A 15,786-nucleotide genomic window follows, 5' to 3' on the forward strand; every position below is an offset into this window, starting at 1 on the left:
GGCAGTGAGGAGGCTTGCCGAATGTTCAGCGGGATGTCATTCCAGAGAGAGGGACCAGCAACATAAAAGGCTCGATCCCCTCTGAGGGTTTAGTTCTTGGTACTTCTAAACAGAACAGTCTAATTGTTATTTTTAAAATGTGTTTGTTTTTTCATGGGCCTTACCGGGACAAGTTCATCCATCTCTGTACCATTTGTGGGCACAGCGTGGTTTAAAGGCATGCGCAGAGGCGGAGGAAGGGGATCTGGACTCGGAGCTGTACGGGAGGACTCTTGATTCCTGTCCAAACACAAAACGTTTGGATCAAGTCTTACAGATGCTATCGCCAATAGTTGTTGAATGCCACAAAAACCATAACTTGTTTACTTACTAAATACATCTTTTAAGTGTCGACTGCAGTAAAATTCTACCAAACAAGTGTCAATTCGCTATGTCATGTAAGTAAATAATGCAAACAAATGTGTCGGTTTATCATTTCAACCCCCCCAAAGTTGTCTGATGGGGCCATTGTCAAATGAGGACCCCCTGTATTACTCGATCGAGCGGTTACCTCTTGCTTTGTTCCAGTCTGGTCATGGCCATTTGCGGCGAGTAGATGCTGTCGTCCAGCTGGCGGCTGCTGCTGAAGGATTCGAGTCCCAGGCTGTTGTCACTCAGGTTCTGGTAGACGCCGAGGTCCCACGACTGCCCGCTGTGCTCCAGGGCGCTCGGGCTGAATGTTTCCTCGACCTCCTCGTCGCCGTCCGTGCTGTCGCTGTAGCTGTTGCGTCGGCCGGGGCTCTTGACTTGCAGCCTGTCCAGGATGTCCTCCACACGGTCGGAGTTCTTCAGACGCAGAGTTTCCTGGAAGTCCTCGGCGCTATCAGTGGATTTGATTCGCAGTCTCTCCAGGGCTTCTTCCACGCTGCTTTGATGCCTCTTGTCATTCGGCGGAGCGGCATATTCGGTCCTTGGGAGATCAGACTTGGTTGGAGTGAGTTTACGGGGTGATCGGTTGGGTGTCTAGGAAGAAACGCAAATGGTCTTTGAATTACAGTTTGTTAGTTATTTGGCAGGATGATCAAAATCAGATCGGAGTAAGGAGGCTATTTTATACAATATCATGACCCCTTTTCATTTTGCCAACCTCCTCATATTATTGTGATATCATAACATCGTGAGGTTCATCTCGTAAAAATATCGTATCATGACTTTGGATCATGTTATATCCGTATTCCAAACAGTAACATTTGTTGGTTATTCTCACCAAAGCCGAAGCGTCCATCTCTGGAAGAACGCCTCGTTCCGGTCTACAAAGGCGCAATGTCACTTCTTGTCCCGTTCCTCGCAAGGCAGAAATTACCTCCTAAACACAATGCATACAAAAAAATTGTTGTTGTTTTTTTTTTCCTGTTCGGGATATTATCAAGTGGGAAACGTCTTCATACATGCTGTGAGAGTCCTTTGAGGGGTGTTTTATTGACGCGCATGATGACATCACCAACGTTGATACGGCCGCTCTCAGCAGCCGGCTGACCGGGGAACAGTTTTTTCACGCGCACCATACTCGAGCCCGGAGCCTCGTCCGGGATATACTCCTCCCGACTGAAGCTGAAGCCCAGTCCGGAGGCGTTCTTCACCAGGCGCACTTCAAATACATTGTCTGGTATAGCAATATTTTAAAAAAAAAAAAAAAAAGGTTACCCTTTTAGGGCCATTGGATTCATTGCGCTGCTTATATGGGAATATTTTTTAATACGGATCAATAGAATTCAGAATTGTTCAAATCCAAACAAAGAGTTAGTCCATATTTAACCTTAAGGCACCATTGTATTCTTTTGGATCATATTCTATTCTAATTGTGGGCAATGTCGCTGCCTTACCTGGCGTTAAAAAGCTATACTCTGGCTCATCCTTGCGCTGCTGTGCCGTTGCCTTACTCTTGCCCGGCTCCCGGAGGCTGCTGTTGCCGGAGTGCTGCGGTGTGCACAGAGGGGTGACGGGTGCGTGGATCTTTTCCGTGGGTGGGTGACCTCTCTCGAGCAACAAATTAACCGTCTGATAAGATGCATAGAAATATAGACCCTTCATTATAGGAGTAAATTAAAACGGAGGAGAGCGCTTGTAGTTAGTTACCAGCCATCTGAATTTCAACCGGTTGGGTCACTCACCTGACCCGTGTCTCTGAGAGCGTCGACGGCCTGCTGGTGAGAGGCGCCGTCGAGTGACTTTCCATTGACGGCCACCACGCGGTCCCCTGAGAACGCCACCAGAAATGAGGGCGTTTACAAATCTGCCAGAGCACCTTCTATCCATGCAAGAGGCAGGGTACACCCCAGACTGGTCGCCAGCCAATTCCAAGGCATATATAAACGAACAACTATTCACGACTAAGGACATTAAATGTCTTCGATAGACCAAGCATGCAAGTTTGGGGAATTTGGGAGGAGAAAACTCATGCACAGCCGGGGAGTACGTGCAACGTCACATACTGTAGGTTGGTTGAAATTCAACCGCCGAACCTCTCGACATCTTTCAACATCCGCATATACCTTTATGTATCCTTCCATCCATCTCTGCAGCTCCTTTCGGAAGTATGGCCTTCACATAGATGCCACCATGCTGAATAGTCGTGTTCACTCCCCCCTATAGAATGAAATGACAGCATGGTTACGACAAAGTCCAATCGAGACGTGATATTTTTGTTTGGGGGATTGATGGGTGTGTGGAATTTTAGTATTATAATGATATCACCAGATTATATTGATATTACGGATTGGGCATGCAAGATGAATTAATCAAAAGTGGATTAATTTGTCAATCAAACAATGAAAAAAAAACTTGCTGCACGGCATTTATCACATTGTTTTTCAACATTTTAACGGATTTATTTCTTTTCAACGCAGTTCTTCTGAGGTAAATTTTTCTAAATAATGAAAAAAACATTTTTTCCACAAATACTTTTAGCCTTTGTGCATCTTGGGCAAGCAAAAAAAAAAACCCCAGCAAGTTGCGCTTCCACACAACTTTGTGTGTTGCACTTTACGTGATCTCCAGTAGAGGTCACTGATGCACAGTCCTGGTGCCATGATAGTGACATCCAACGCAGAGAAAATTTTGAACCAAATCAATGTGTGGCGTACTGCACTGCACTGCTTGTTAGCTTGTAGTAAATATAATTACAGCTAGCTTGACGTAACGCAAGTTATATTTAACTGAGTGACAAAAGGAAACATTCATTTGAGAGGAGGAGATTGTTTACTCAACCCGGTGATCAGTTAAGACATGATGCACAGTGGAGCGGAGGTCACTATTTTGAGGATATGCGGTGTACATATCTGGTACATTTATAAAGTCTATCAAATTTGGGGATTCGTTGTTTGTTCAAAATAGTTAATCATTGGTTATAGTGTACCGTAATATCTGGTCTATGGTGCTACAAAATGAATCAAAATCACCACTGATAAAGTTGATCATTTCTATTCCGCGACCATTTTGTCTTGTGTGGTTTAGTAGTTTGAAGTGTATTTCATTGACATACAGCATTGCAGATACAAAAACAGCAGAACTGTAAGTCAATCAATGTGATTACACACATAAATGAGTCTTGGACAATAATTTAAATACTAAACATTTCCAAAACCAAGGTTAAAAGTCCTATTTTTCCAGTGGGAAAAAAATGGTTAAAATTGGTGCACTAAAAATGTGTTAGTTCAAAATAAATGAATGAAGCATGCAGGGTGAGTGACAGTCCAGTTTCCCAAAAGCCGCTTCCAGAACGGACAAGATACACTTAATGGGAAGCAAGACGAACCCGGCAAAGAACAACATCAATTACCAGTGGTGAGGGATGCAGGGGGAGGGAAAACAGGGGCTTAAGAAAGAGATTGTTAAAACCTTGCCGAACAGTACCGTGACACTTATGCCCAGACTGCTGTCTTTTTTTGACAGCTCAATGTCAAATAACTCTCCGGGCCGGAGGCTACCGACACCTGAGGCATTACCATTTAAATGTTCTCGGCGGTAGTCCTGCAAACACAAGAAGAAGAAGAGAAGGCATGACGGTGAATGAGCGCAAGCTGGGACATGCAGAGGAAGAGAAAAAGAGAGAGAGAGAGAGAGAGACAGGCGGCAGTCATGGTGGAGGAGGAGGATTACATGCACTTTGTAACAAAACAGCTTCGCATTGTCATTTGGAATGCAATGAGAGGCACTGGTTATAAACAAAATCTAATTGGTGAGGGCAGCCAGAGCAAGATTTTGGAAGATGCGTTGTCGATCCTTTTATTTGAAGACATGGGAAAATGTCTGAAAGGTCGTCAAGTTCGGGCTGCTCTTCTGGGAAGTTTTGCAAAAGAGCGAAGAAAACCCCCCCACATTATTACATCATATGAATAATTGTGTTGCAACGAGGTGAGTAGCACGCCCCCAGTTACCCATGTTTAGTTGATTATTGTTTATTTTTTCGTGTATTTCGGTCTCTCGTCTCAACGTCTCCCCATGCTTCGCTTGTTAGCTGCAGTTGCGTATGAAATTACAAATATACTGTATTGAATCTTCGGTCATGTTGTACTTCTTTGAACATGCAAATTTGTAGAGTCAATCACAAGCCCCTCTTCTAAAACGTGATTAATCAGGTGTGAATTATCAATCAATCGATTATCATGCCCATTCGTATACGGCGCCAGTCAACAAAATGGAAAGTACCTGATGGACCATTAATTTCTCCGGACTTTTGGAGTGACTTTCATCATCCACGTCAGAATCCCCACCGTCGGAGTACTCCGAAAGCTTCGGAGCTTCTAAGAGTTTTGTCTTCCGGGTTTTGGGAGGCAATGCCGGCGGCAGAGGATCCAAGGACGAATTTGGGGATTCAAGCGTGGTGTTTGCCCTTTCCAAGCACTGCTCGACTTGTCTTGAAGTGGGCAGGATGATGGTTGGAATGGTGCTCATCATGTCTTGAGAGGGTGGAGAACTGAACCGGGCTTGGAAGGTGGGTGAAGGCGGGTGATGGGGGGCCGGAGGGCTGGATCGCACTATTGCTGGGTGATCAGTTGAAGGAGATTGCAGTTCGGGCTGAGCAGACTTGAGTGCTACCAGAGTAGATTTGGTCTTGGTTGGGGACAAGCCAGGTGAAGACTCTGAATAAATAAGAAAAAAGAACAGTTACATGACAGGACAAAAATTAATTGCCCCAACCCTGGTTAAAACCAAAATGGAATGGAAGCCTTTTACCAGCCGTTCGTTGTCTAATAACATCAAACAAACATAAAACACAATAGCATCACAACTGAAATGTTACCGTTGTACAGTCTCTCTGCAGGCTGCAAAACCACCAGCGTGACATCATCCGGAGCATTTTGGAGCGCTTGAATGGTGTCGGCATGGGAGAGACCTTCCAAGTTCAGGTCGTTGACAGCAATCAGGCGATCTCCTGCCACAACATGTATGCAACAAGTGTGATGAAACTTTCACCGCAACTGTAGACATTTTAGGAGGGAGAGAAAGAGAGGTGGTGGTCTACCGGGTTTGAGATAACCATTAACATCAGCGGGACCCCCGGGTGTGACAGAGCTGATGAGAGTGCCCCTTTCAGTACGACCTGAGTTGTCCTCAGCCACCACCTGGAACCCTGCACAAAAACACACACACATATAATCCATCCATCTATTTTCTATACTTCAGGCAAAAGTATATACACTTTGGACTGGTCGTCAGCCAGTCGCTGGCCACAAATGTAAACACGACAACACATCAATGACCTCCTAAAAACAAACAAACAAAAAAAAAGGCTTTACCCAGGCCATATTTCACATCTTTCTTCAGGCTTACAGATGTGATTTGTCTCTCTGGAGATGGCAACGCGTTCACTTTTTTCTTGAAGGAATCTATCAAAGTAAAACAAAATATGCGTTTGTGTTTACGAGAATATAAAGCATGCTATATGCCCCAGAAAATAAACACTGAAGCAGACAACATTTAAGTGGCGACCAGAAGTCTACAGAAGTCACGTGTAAGGACTGTTTCGATGCTGCCGTTTTGGTAAGCAACACAGTTCTAATACACGGCAAAAAGCAGCCTTTGTATGGAGACAGAAATAAAACATACCATTAGCAGAGGTTGGAGTGGAGGATAGTCCAGAGGAGCTGTGCGTGCTGACCCCTAAAACAAGGCAGAAAAGGGATGAACCTTTGAGAGTGCCCTTGAAAAGCCACTTTGCAAAGCCTGCATGATCACTTACCCATTACATAAGCCTGGCCTGCATCCTCTATGGAAGAGGAGTCTGATTCTCTTTTGGACTCAAAGTGGCTCCAGGCGGGACTGTTTGGAGAGATGTAAAATTGGAATACGTCTCATCTTCCACTTGGGGTCACAATAGTGAATCAGAAATAATCAGACTGGGACCAACTATAATGATGTTGAATATTATGCATTTTCACAATATTTGTAGACATTACACAATGGCACCTTTAAAAAATCAATACAGACGTCCCCCTTCCACATTAAAGGACTGATTAGCAGGATATCGAGCATCGGCATAGGCGTCAATCTTGGGGGGGGGGAAATTGTTAAAACCAACCTCATTTCAGAGTCTTTGTTCTACAAAGTACGAGTATTTTTGTTCACTGATCTTGATGTTGTCAGGTGCTTGTTAGTCCTCCTGCAGTGTCGCCAAGAAACAAATCAGCTTCACTCAAACTCACGTGTTGTTTTGATGCGAGAGCGAGTCCGTGTCCGAACTGGGTTGTGTCTGTGCCAAACCACTGCTATACGGTTCTGCTGCGCTGTGCTGGAAGGCCTCCAGTGTCTGCCCAAGGTTGTGAAGGGAGCGGCTCATGGCCCGGGGATTAGGTTGCACCTTCGCTGGATGGAACCCTGGAAAGTTCATCTTGTCCTGGGCCAGAACGGAGCCAGCTAGAGCTTTGTTGAGTGCTGCTTCCGAGTAGGAGATCCTCTTCAGGTGCTCTGGGTTGGAGCGTGTGGAAAGGGCGGGGGCCAGGCTGTCTGAGCTCAACGTTCGGCTTACCGCGCCCTGACGATCCGTGTTATACTGCAAACTAGTCGGGGGGCTGTTCACTAGAAAGAATAGAAATTACCGAATGAAGATATAATGTTGGTTGATTTAAACAGCAGGTCAAGACAAAAAGACCGTGATCTTTCTACCGAGTTCCTGGAGCTCCTGGTTGCTTTGGAGAGCCCTCATTTGCTGGTGAAACTTGTGATGGTCAGAGCAGAGCTCTAGCAGATACTGACATGTACTGCTGTTGTCTGTCTGGAAAACATGCTTGATTCCATCCGATGTGTTTTGAAGGCAAATCTTCTTTTTCTGTAGAATGAGCAAAGAGTTAGAGTTGGATTAGTACCAGCAGGGTCAAGTTACGGTCTGGACCCAAAAAGTTAGCAGAGGGTTAGATCCAAAAGGAGTACGAGCAGACTGATTTGGGTTACATTGATAAACAAAATGTCCTCACTGTGAATGAAATCTTCTTTGTCTCCCTCCAGGGGAACTTTAGCACCGGGGTTCGATTTCCATTAAGGACCTCAAAGATGAGAACCCCTTTGGAGTAGACGCCCAGCATGATGCCAGTCTGGGACCTCTTCTCAGGGAGCACACGGTGGAAATGGACCCCGTATTCGGTCAGCCTCTGGCATACCTTTGGAAACATAAAAAAAAAAATAAACTTAGTGCTGTATTAACATACCTATCGCTTAATTCCCACTAAATGCGGTACTAAATAATGAGCAAGGATTTAAGAGCATTTTAATGCATTACTATTGCAGTGGTCAGCCTTTAGGCCTACCACTACTTTTGAGTTTTGCATTTTTGACTGACCTTGAGAAACTCAAACTCGGCCTCCGACTCAGACGCTCCGTAGTAGTTCCTGTGAAGTTTTGGAAGCTCCTCCTTGATGGTCGCCTGGTCTATCTTATCCAAGACTGACACAGGCAGGTAGTGCTCGGCTCTGAAGTACGTCTTCCCGTGGAGTTGCTGCCCAAACAGACACATTTACAATTTTGAGTCTAAAATCAACATCACTAGCTATTGGATGTGACAATTTGACATTTTGGCTCAGCTTTTAGCAAACATCATGGATGCCCTGAAACCTTTTTTGGTCCAAACCATACCCAATAATTTGGATCCTAACCCTAAGCTAAACTTTAGTCCAAATTCCTTGTGGTCCTGCCCTAACCCCAACCATTTGGTCCTACCTCTATGGGCTTTTGGCTTAAGCGCTAACCCAAAATGTACTCTTAGTCCTACCGTAACTTGTTTTGGTCCTAGCACCAAGCTAAAAAATTGTGATACATGTTATTGAGTACCTCAGGTTGGTAGTCACCATACTCTGCTTGAAGTGCTATGGAGGCCAAAAAGATGGCATTTTCCATGTCGCAGCGCATCCTCTCGTCCAGAATGTCCTTCCTCAGCTGTAAATAGTACTGATGTTTGGTCATAGCGTGTCTGTTATCCGAGGATAAGAAACAAATCCCATGATTACACAGTTGCGCAAAAGAAAGAAGCCGAGTTTCATCAACACTCACTGAATTAGGTTGACGTCATCAATGAAAAACTTGATGCGTAAGAAAAGGTTAAAAGGCACGTCAGATTTCTTCTTCCAAGTCTCAGGCGCCACTTTGGACAGCTTGACATCAGGATTAATGAAGAAAAACTCATTTTCTGTGAGGAGTGAGTGAGATTTCAGCAAAGGTAAGAAAATTAATGCATTTTTTTCCCCTGGCGATGTACTTAGTGTACGCATCAATGAGTATACTACCTGTGAGGTAAGCGAGGCCAAAGAGATGGCGTTCGACCAGGCCAACGTGGGCGATGACCATATCCAGCGCGTCTTTACCCGAGGCCTTGACGTCACAGCTCAACTCCAGCTTCTGGCCGCTCAGCAGCACCACGCTCAGCTTCCTCTGCACTTCCTCACCCTTACGCTTCTGCGACAAAAAGGAATGAATTATTCACTGGGCCATAAAAGTGTCCGTTTCAGCAACACAAAGATCCATTCTCACCATGATGGAAGCGGGAACGTTAAGTGCAACGCTGGGCTCACTCGCCATCTTCACAAACTCTGGTCCGTGGAACAGCTGTTGAGGTGAAAAGTAAAAATAGGTAACAAAAGTAAGCCAATAATGTCAGAGGAACAATGCTAGCAGGGTCCTCTTCACTGGTTCCTGGTGTCCCTCAGAATTTAGTCTAAGGTCCCCTTCCACACCCACCAGCGCATTCATGGATACTACTCGCTCGAGGGATGTGTACCGAAGACAGAACTTTTTGGGGTACGGACCGATTGCAGACTCTACTACTGAGCACTGATTCACGTGAAATCAAACAGCGCCATGTTTCAGCTCCAAAGCTTGTCTTTCCAAGTTACGGATGGCAGACTAATTCCTCACGATTTTTTTCCATGTCTCCAAGAGACATCGGTGAGACGAAATGATGAAAAAGGTGACTTTTGCTATCGCTCATGGGCGTTTGCCATAAAACATTGCTGTCGGATCATAATCCTTTGGAAAAGCTTGAAGTCATGGTAACAGTTTACAGCCAACAATGTGCACATTTTGTCCTTAAATGACAGTGGAGTGAGTTTGTGGTCTAAGCTAGACTTCACCCAAAGCATGACACATCGATGCAATTATCAGCAGAGGCTACTGTGATTTAGTCCGCTTTCAGCACTTTGTATGTTGTCAAAATGACGCTTAAATAGAAAAACCAGGACCTTGGCTTTTCGCAGCGGCATCGAGGAAGTGTAAGGCGGGTCCTGGAGGTCCAACATGGAAGTGCGCGAAGGAGCCAGCGGGTCATCCAAGGTGTAGATGTTGCCCTGGGACAACCTATTGGCCAGGTGTGCATGTAGACGCTGCACCTCCTCCTCCTGCTTCTGGAGGAGCAGCTCAGCTCCAGCCAAACCTTCATCAGCTGCTCCTTCATACTGCCTGCAAGGAGGGGAAGATTGAAAATATTCACGTAACTGAAACTATGCCGACAACAAATCTTAGACACGAACGGCCCAAAAATGTATGCTGTTCAATTTGTATGGTATGTTGCAGATATTTCTTCTCATCTTCTACTTACTAACGAACATGGGTTCAAATGGATTATGTAAAGATTGGTATCACAAAATGTTTGCCGCAGTTCTCCCTCTGAGCTGCAGCAAAATGGGGTTTGGAGCAACAAGGAGACACAACTGATGTTTAAACACTCTGGGGTAAGCCAAAAAATAAGTGCCCTGTGTGCTGTAAAGCCGCCACACGCTACACGCAAGCTAGCAATTGAGACACGTCCAAACAAAGTAACTTCAGATAGAAGTTGAAATTATGTGTTGCTTATCTTTTCTGTCTGGGGACTCCAGGTACAAAGAGTGCAAATGAATGTGGTGACAAGCACGCTTGTTCCTCACTGGTTGCAGTTCATGGGGTCATAAATTCATAGTGTAGTGTGCAGATGAGAGAAATCATGCACGTACCCACCAACTACGTACAGTAACTGTGTGGAGACTTTTAATTTGAGCTTGCACACGGCAATAAATCACCATGTAAATGTACTTTGCATTGTTTACCATTGGATAAAGGCAATGCCCTCAAACAGAGGAGTTCCTCATTCTATATTAATTCTTATACGTGCTTATACTCAACTTAATATTCGGTATGTGCACTTTTACAGCACTTGTGAGGAGGGTGTTCTGCTATGTAACAAAACATTGTTTTCCTGCTAGCAGCAGGCGGCTTGGCTCTGTAATTCCAGTAGATTAGAGAGACAGAGAGCTGTTCAATGTGGACGCTACAGTGCATCCATCCGATGACCTCACTGGCCAAGCATGGGGGCTGACCCTGCTGTGCCAAACCCGCGACGTCTGTGTGTGTGTGTGTGTGTGTTTGTGTGGACTCTTATCTGTCACTGACCTACCCCCACAGAGGGATTCTAAGTATTAAAAGGTGGGAAAATCCTTAACACATGACAGTGGACGTGTTGATTTAAGGTATGGCAATGTCCCACAATTTAGAACATTTTCAGGGAAAATACGCTTCTGAAAGCAAACTGAGAAATTGCACACGACATTGTTAAAGTTATTATTATTATTCGTAGTCGTGGTAGGTTTAACTCTTGAGTCACAGTAAACTTACTTTTGCAGTTCTATGACAGTCGTCGCCTGATTTACTAGGATTCCAATTAGCAGGTGCTAAATTGCATGCACACCGACTGACAAATTGCTCTTGCCTTTGGTAAATACTGTAAAAGTGATGGGATTCCATTAAAAAGAGAGAGAGGAAAAAAAAGAGTTGTACCGTTATTGTTACTCTTTTTTGTTTGGTACTCCAGGGACAATGAGCCGTTGACTGTCCATCATTCATTTTCTAGAAACACCGCATGTCTCAAGACTATTTGTGATTATAACGTGGCTCTGCAAAAACTGCTCCAGGATAGGCAGACGCTAATTGTCACAAATGTGCTGACATGACCCATATGCTAAAGGAGTTTTGTCATAGGTGACATGACTCCTCCTTTTTCCCCTTCGTTCTTAAATCATCCAGACACTCAATAACTGCATTGCTCCTTTTATTTTGATAGCGCTACGCTGGCACCACTTTGCATGCTGGTTGGCACCTGCCTTCCAGACGTGCTATTTAAAGACGCTAAATCAACCAGCGTACTTCGCCTCAGGTTTGAAAAATCACATTACGCATGCTAACCTCATCAGTTTACAAATACTCTTCCCACACTGGAAGAAGCTTTGGTTCCACTGGATTTGCTTAATCAGTTGCACATGCTACAATGTAAAATGTGCTAAAATAACATATCATTTGAATATTTTTGAGGAAATTACCGGTAGTAAAAAATATATACATATATTTCAATCTTGTGCAACCAAAGTATTTTTTTTTCAGTAAACAACATGCAAAGTCTACGGACACCCCCCTCCCCCCAAAAAGAAAGCAACAGAAAAAGAAAGCAACAGAAAAAGAAAACAAACATGGAGTGATTCCTGGAATGCTCACGGAGCTACAACTTGCTGACTGTTTGACATTTTGGGCCATCATTATTCTCCCAAACACTTCTGAGCCATAAGTGAGAGCTTGCCTGATGTCACGTCATCCACTGGTTCATCTTACCTGTGCCTCTGCGTGTTGTGACTCGTTATGGACAAGGAGTCGTGTTCTGAGGAGAGCGCCAGCTGAGAGCCGAATCGCCTCGGGTCGGGCGTTTTCTTCCCTGAGAGTGACAAGTGGGGGGGGAGGTGCGTGAAAAAAGTTGCAGGTGAACCTCGACATGCCATGCAGCTAAACTATATCAATATTCGATCAAACAACAGTTTGTGTAGCGGCTGTTGAAAACAACACGGGCCTTTAGATGCCAACCGTCCAGATTGTTTACCTTGCCTGTAGTCGGGATCAGAGGAGGCAACCGAGGGGCTTTCACTGGAGGAACTGTAATCACTGTGGTGCCGGTGGTGGGTGAGATTGGGTTCTGAGGGAGAAAGAATGACTGGCATTAACAGGAATTATGAAAGGGACTCTAGGTTGCTTATTCTTTGGCTGCCCCCTACCCCCACCACAGTGGGGGTTTTTTTTCTTCGACAAGAGTGGATGGTGTGTTAAAACAATATGTCCTGCTCATAGTAGTTGCGATTTCTCACGATCGTGTTGGTAAACATCCAAAATGGAGGAAGGGCTTCAGCATGCATGCCTGTCATGCGATGTCTTGCCCCACCGGCTGAACGTGTAGTGCAAATACAGTACATATCCAAGTGAAACAAACTCAACTCTGAGGAGTTTGTGAAAACTTGAAAGTCCTGCTCCTCAGTTTCACTCTGGGCTCACATAGCTTAAATGCATGGTGTTCCCATGCCATTCCTCAGGGTTTATTTTTTTTTAACTTCACATATTCTCAGGAGTGATGCTTGAATCTCTCGGGCAAGGGTGAAAAACTAACAATTCAACCAATCTTTACTGTTTTATTGCTGTTCCATTGAACAAGCTCGCCACTGTCACCCCTGATAACACTTCTACCAAAAAAATTAAAAAAACCAACCCACCAGCATCACTACTAAGATTCCTACCATTGCTATTACTGTTAGCAGTACCACTACTAGCGCTACTATGACCAACGTTGTTACTACTTCCAACCAGGACCACAACTACTACCTCTGTTACCACTACTACACGTCAAATACTACAATTAGTATTACCCTAACCAACAATAGTCATACTGCTAGCTTCACGTTAGCTTCCCGCGACAACTACCAGAATGTTCCCCCGCTGGCTGTTTTCATTTTCGCAGTTTCCGGCTGTGTTGCGATGCTGCTTCGCATAAAACATATTTTGTTTTCTTTTGACAATATCTGAATAACTCTGGGCTGTATTACGGTTAAGCTGATATTAAATGTTCTGTAAAGCGCTTTGTTACTGCTACAGCTGTTGTGAAAGCGCTATTGGATTTTATTGGAAAAGCGAAGCAAAAGCATTTTCTGTACTTCAGTGTGGCGGAAAATCAGCCGCTCCAATTTGTAAAATGAAATTAGTCTCAGCCCCTCGTGTCACGCCAATGAAACGATGATTGATTCATGAGTGCGTTACATGGATAGACTTTGGGTTCAGTGCTCAACTGGCAACAACGGTAGAGCGGCAATTTTCTGTTCTTATTGCAGTCGCTAACAGTTGACCACTCAAATAGTAGAGTAACTCAGACCTCGAGTTTTTTTTTGTGGTTGGAAAATCAAGATTTTCCATTAAAACCAATTATGTAGTTCGCCGAAGTGCTTTTCGGTTAGCGTGTCCTCCCACGGGGCGCAGAAAGGGCAAGGAATGAGTATGCCACAGTGCGTTAAGTTGTAATTTAGTACAGAATGCTAACAGAATGGGAGGACACAAAAGTCATATTCTGATAACTTTTTCCCTATCTCAGTTTTCATCCCACAGATGGCCATACTAAATGGATTAATTAGACAAAGTGGAACCTTGATTTAATGGACTAATATAGGGGGAGGGGCCCCTCATTAAAGGCATATCAAATGGAAGCACTTTATTTCGTGGCCAAAAAGCACCCAATATAGCAAAAATAATAATAAAATGAATAAGTAGTCTATAAGCAAATAGGAAAACAAGATGCCGAAAATAATCAACTTGTGAACTAATCAGTTCAACCCCGAGTGCAAGGTTAAATATAGCAAATGTTTGAGGTTTTTTTTCTTTTTTTCGCACAGCTTACGAGTCTTTGAAGCATCCGTTTCAGACACACAAGGGCAAAATAACGCTCTAATCTTCCCTTGGAGTCAGCATGCCAAAGCGCCAGATAATTTGTGCAATTTGAGGGATTGTACCTTTAACTCAAGGCTCCCTGTTCTGTATTGTGCTCCTAAATGGACCAACCACCGCTCTGAGCCACATGACCTGCGGCCAAGTCTCCGGAAAAGTCCAATAACGTTTGGAATTCCTTCATCCGCTACACATGACTCCAATTATAGGCTCCAGATTTGCTTGGAACAGGATCGACTGATTGAATAGCACCTTGGGTTGAGTCGCGTGGGTGCAGCGGTATAGTGTGAGATGAAAGGGACCAGGTATCAACATGCCCATGCACACGCACGTGCATACACACACAAGGTTTAGTCCGCCGTGAGCCACACGTATGTTCACAGACCGATTTCATGCACTGTGCATGTGGGTGAAACCTGAGAGCACCGACCACTGCTGCGCCATCACTTTCCTGCAGGAAACAAGAGAAAGGAGTGAGAGGAGGAGAACGAAGAAGCAGCCAAGGAACACATCCCCTGCAGAAGCCCCGTTAGCACCACACTCAAGATGGAAGAAGACATATTTTCGCTGGCCCAATACACACACTTTTCATATTAGTTTGGTTTGGTGGGCCGAAAAAGCCAAAGTGATCCAGTTAATTTCAGCTTATCGCTAAACTGTTTGGTAAGTTGAACTCTGATCTGGTTGATGGAGGACAGCGAGAGTGTCACATGGCAAAAGTTCAGTGTCAAAATTTGAGTTACGCCTCTGCCGAAGCAACAATGCTGCGTCATAAACTGAGGACGACCAGTAGCCTCCTCAATATCGGGATCCTGCAAAGGTGGGATACTGCAACATCTGTGTGGCATTTCACACAGCGAACTGTGACCGCGGAATCAGACGATGATGTCAGCTCCAAAATACTCGCCGAACATTAACACTGCTCTCAACACAAAAGGGCAGGAGAAGTGACTGAGGAATGTAAAACTTTACACCACTCTCTCACCTTTCCGGAGTTCAACATTTAGTAGGTCTCATCCCAGCTCTGATACTAACTCAGCCTAGGTTGAATATTGGAATCGGTTTCAGTGCAGTTTATACCGAGCAGTAAATGTGACAAAATGCCTTTTTGTCACAAATCCTTTCTTGAAGAAGTTGTGTAAAAAGGGTTGGAGGAGCATGACAATGAATTCTACAAAAAAAAAATCAACGCCTTTGAAGGGCACCTGACGGCCAAGTGCATTCTTGTAAATTGGAACGGTGAAGCCTTTAGCAGTCGAGGTGCAATGCGAGCTTGGCATTGCCAAGGTGATAACATATCTGGCATGGGATGTTCAAACGTGATACCTTGTTGAAATATGTTTCAGGACTGAATGGTGGCATGCAAAGAATCTTACAGGCCAGCGATGCATCCTTGGGGGGGGGGGGGGATTTCAAGGTGCTTGTCACATTAATTACTGCTGGCGCTTATCCCGATTCGTTCTTCTCATTCACTCTTCTCACCTGGAACTCCAGCTGACCAGAGGCGTACCGCCTTGTACCCGGTGGCCAATAGGAAAGCACCAATAG

The 15,786-nt window shown here is 44.6% G+C and overlaps 1 protein-coding gene across 5 annotated transcripts in view; it reads right to left on the reverse strand.

Moving 5' to 3' along the window:
- The window catches only part of ptpn13 (protein tyrosine phosphatase non-receptor type 13), a 36,793-nt gene that overhangs the window by 6,528 nt on the left and 14,479 nt on the right, over positions 1 to 15,786 (reverse strand). For 2 of the 5 annotated variants that reach the window (XM_052051403.1, XM_052051398.1), the window contains exons 8-32: positions 12,359 to 12,451; positions 12,097 to 12,196; positions 9,705 to 9,921; positions 8,998 to 9,072; positions 8,754 to 8,922; positions 8,521 to 8,656; positions 8,302 to 8,440; positions 7,814 to 7,969; positions 7,452 to 7,634; positions 7,144 to 7,306; positions 6,684 to 7,056; positions 6,221 to 6,300; positions 6,088 to 6,141; positions 5,778 to 5,867; positions 5,504 to 5,611; positions 5,282 to 5,413; positions 4,687 to 5,120; positions 3,877 to 4,008; positions 2,532 to 2,625; positions 2,151 to 2,236; positions 1,863 to 2,037; positions 1,428 to 1,642; positions 1,247 to 1,345; positions 551 to 1,002; positions 165 to 279 (exon numbers count right to left, since the gene is read on the reverse strand). In XM_052051403.1, the coding sequence (XP_051907363.1) occupies positions 165 to 279; positions 551 to 1,002; positions 1,247 to 1,345; positions 1,428 to 1,642; positions 1,863 to 2,037; positions 2,151 to 2,236; positions 2,532 to 2,625; positions 3,877 to 4,008; positions 4,687 to 5,120; positions 5,282 to 5,413; positions 5,504 to 5,611; positions 5,778 to 5,867; positions 6,088 to 6,141; positions 6,221 to 6,300; positions 6,684 to 7,056; positions 7,144 to 7,306; positions 7,452 to 7,634; positions 7,814 to 7,969; positions 8,302 to 8,440; positions 8,521 to 8,656; positions 8,754 to 8,922; positions 8,998 to 9,072; positions 9,705 to 9,921; positions 12,097 to 12,196; positions 12,359 to 12,451 (4,070 nt within the window). The remainder of the gene's footprint in view (positions 1 to 164; positions 280 to 550; positions 1,003 to 1,246; positions 1,346 to 1,427; positions 1,643 to 1,862; positions 2,038 to 2,150; positions 2,237 to 2,531; positions 2,626 to 3,876; positions 4,009 to 4,686; positions 5,121 to 5,281; positions 5,414 to 5,503; positions 5,612 to 5,777; positions 5,868 to 6,087; positions 6,142 to 6,220; positions 6,301 to 6,683; positions 7,057 to 7,143; positions 7,307 to 7,451; positions 7,635 to 7,813; positions 7,970 to 8,301; positions 8,441 to 8,520; positions 8,657 to 8,753; positions 8,923 to 8,997; positions 9,073 to 9,704; positions 9,922 to 12,096; positions 12,197 to 12,358; positions 12,452 to 15,786) is intronic. The other 3 variants (XM_052051399.1, XM_052051401.1, XM_052051402.1) reach the window with 3 other exon arrangements.

This window comes from Hippocampus zosterae, chromosome 18 (assembly GCF_025434085.1).
Source record: "Hippocampus zosterae strain Florida chromosome 18, ASM2543408v3, whole genome shotgun sequence".
In the NCBI taxonomy this organism is placed as follows: domain Eukaryota; kingdom Metazoa; phylum Chordata; class Actinopteri; order Syngnathiformes; family Syngnathidae; genus Hippocampus; species Hippocampus zosterae.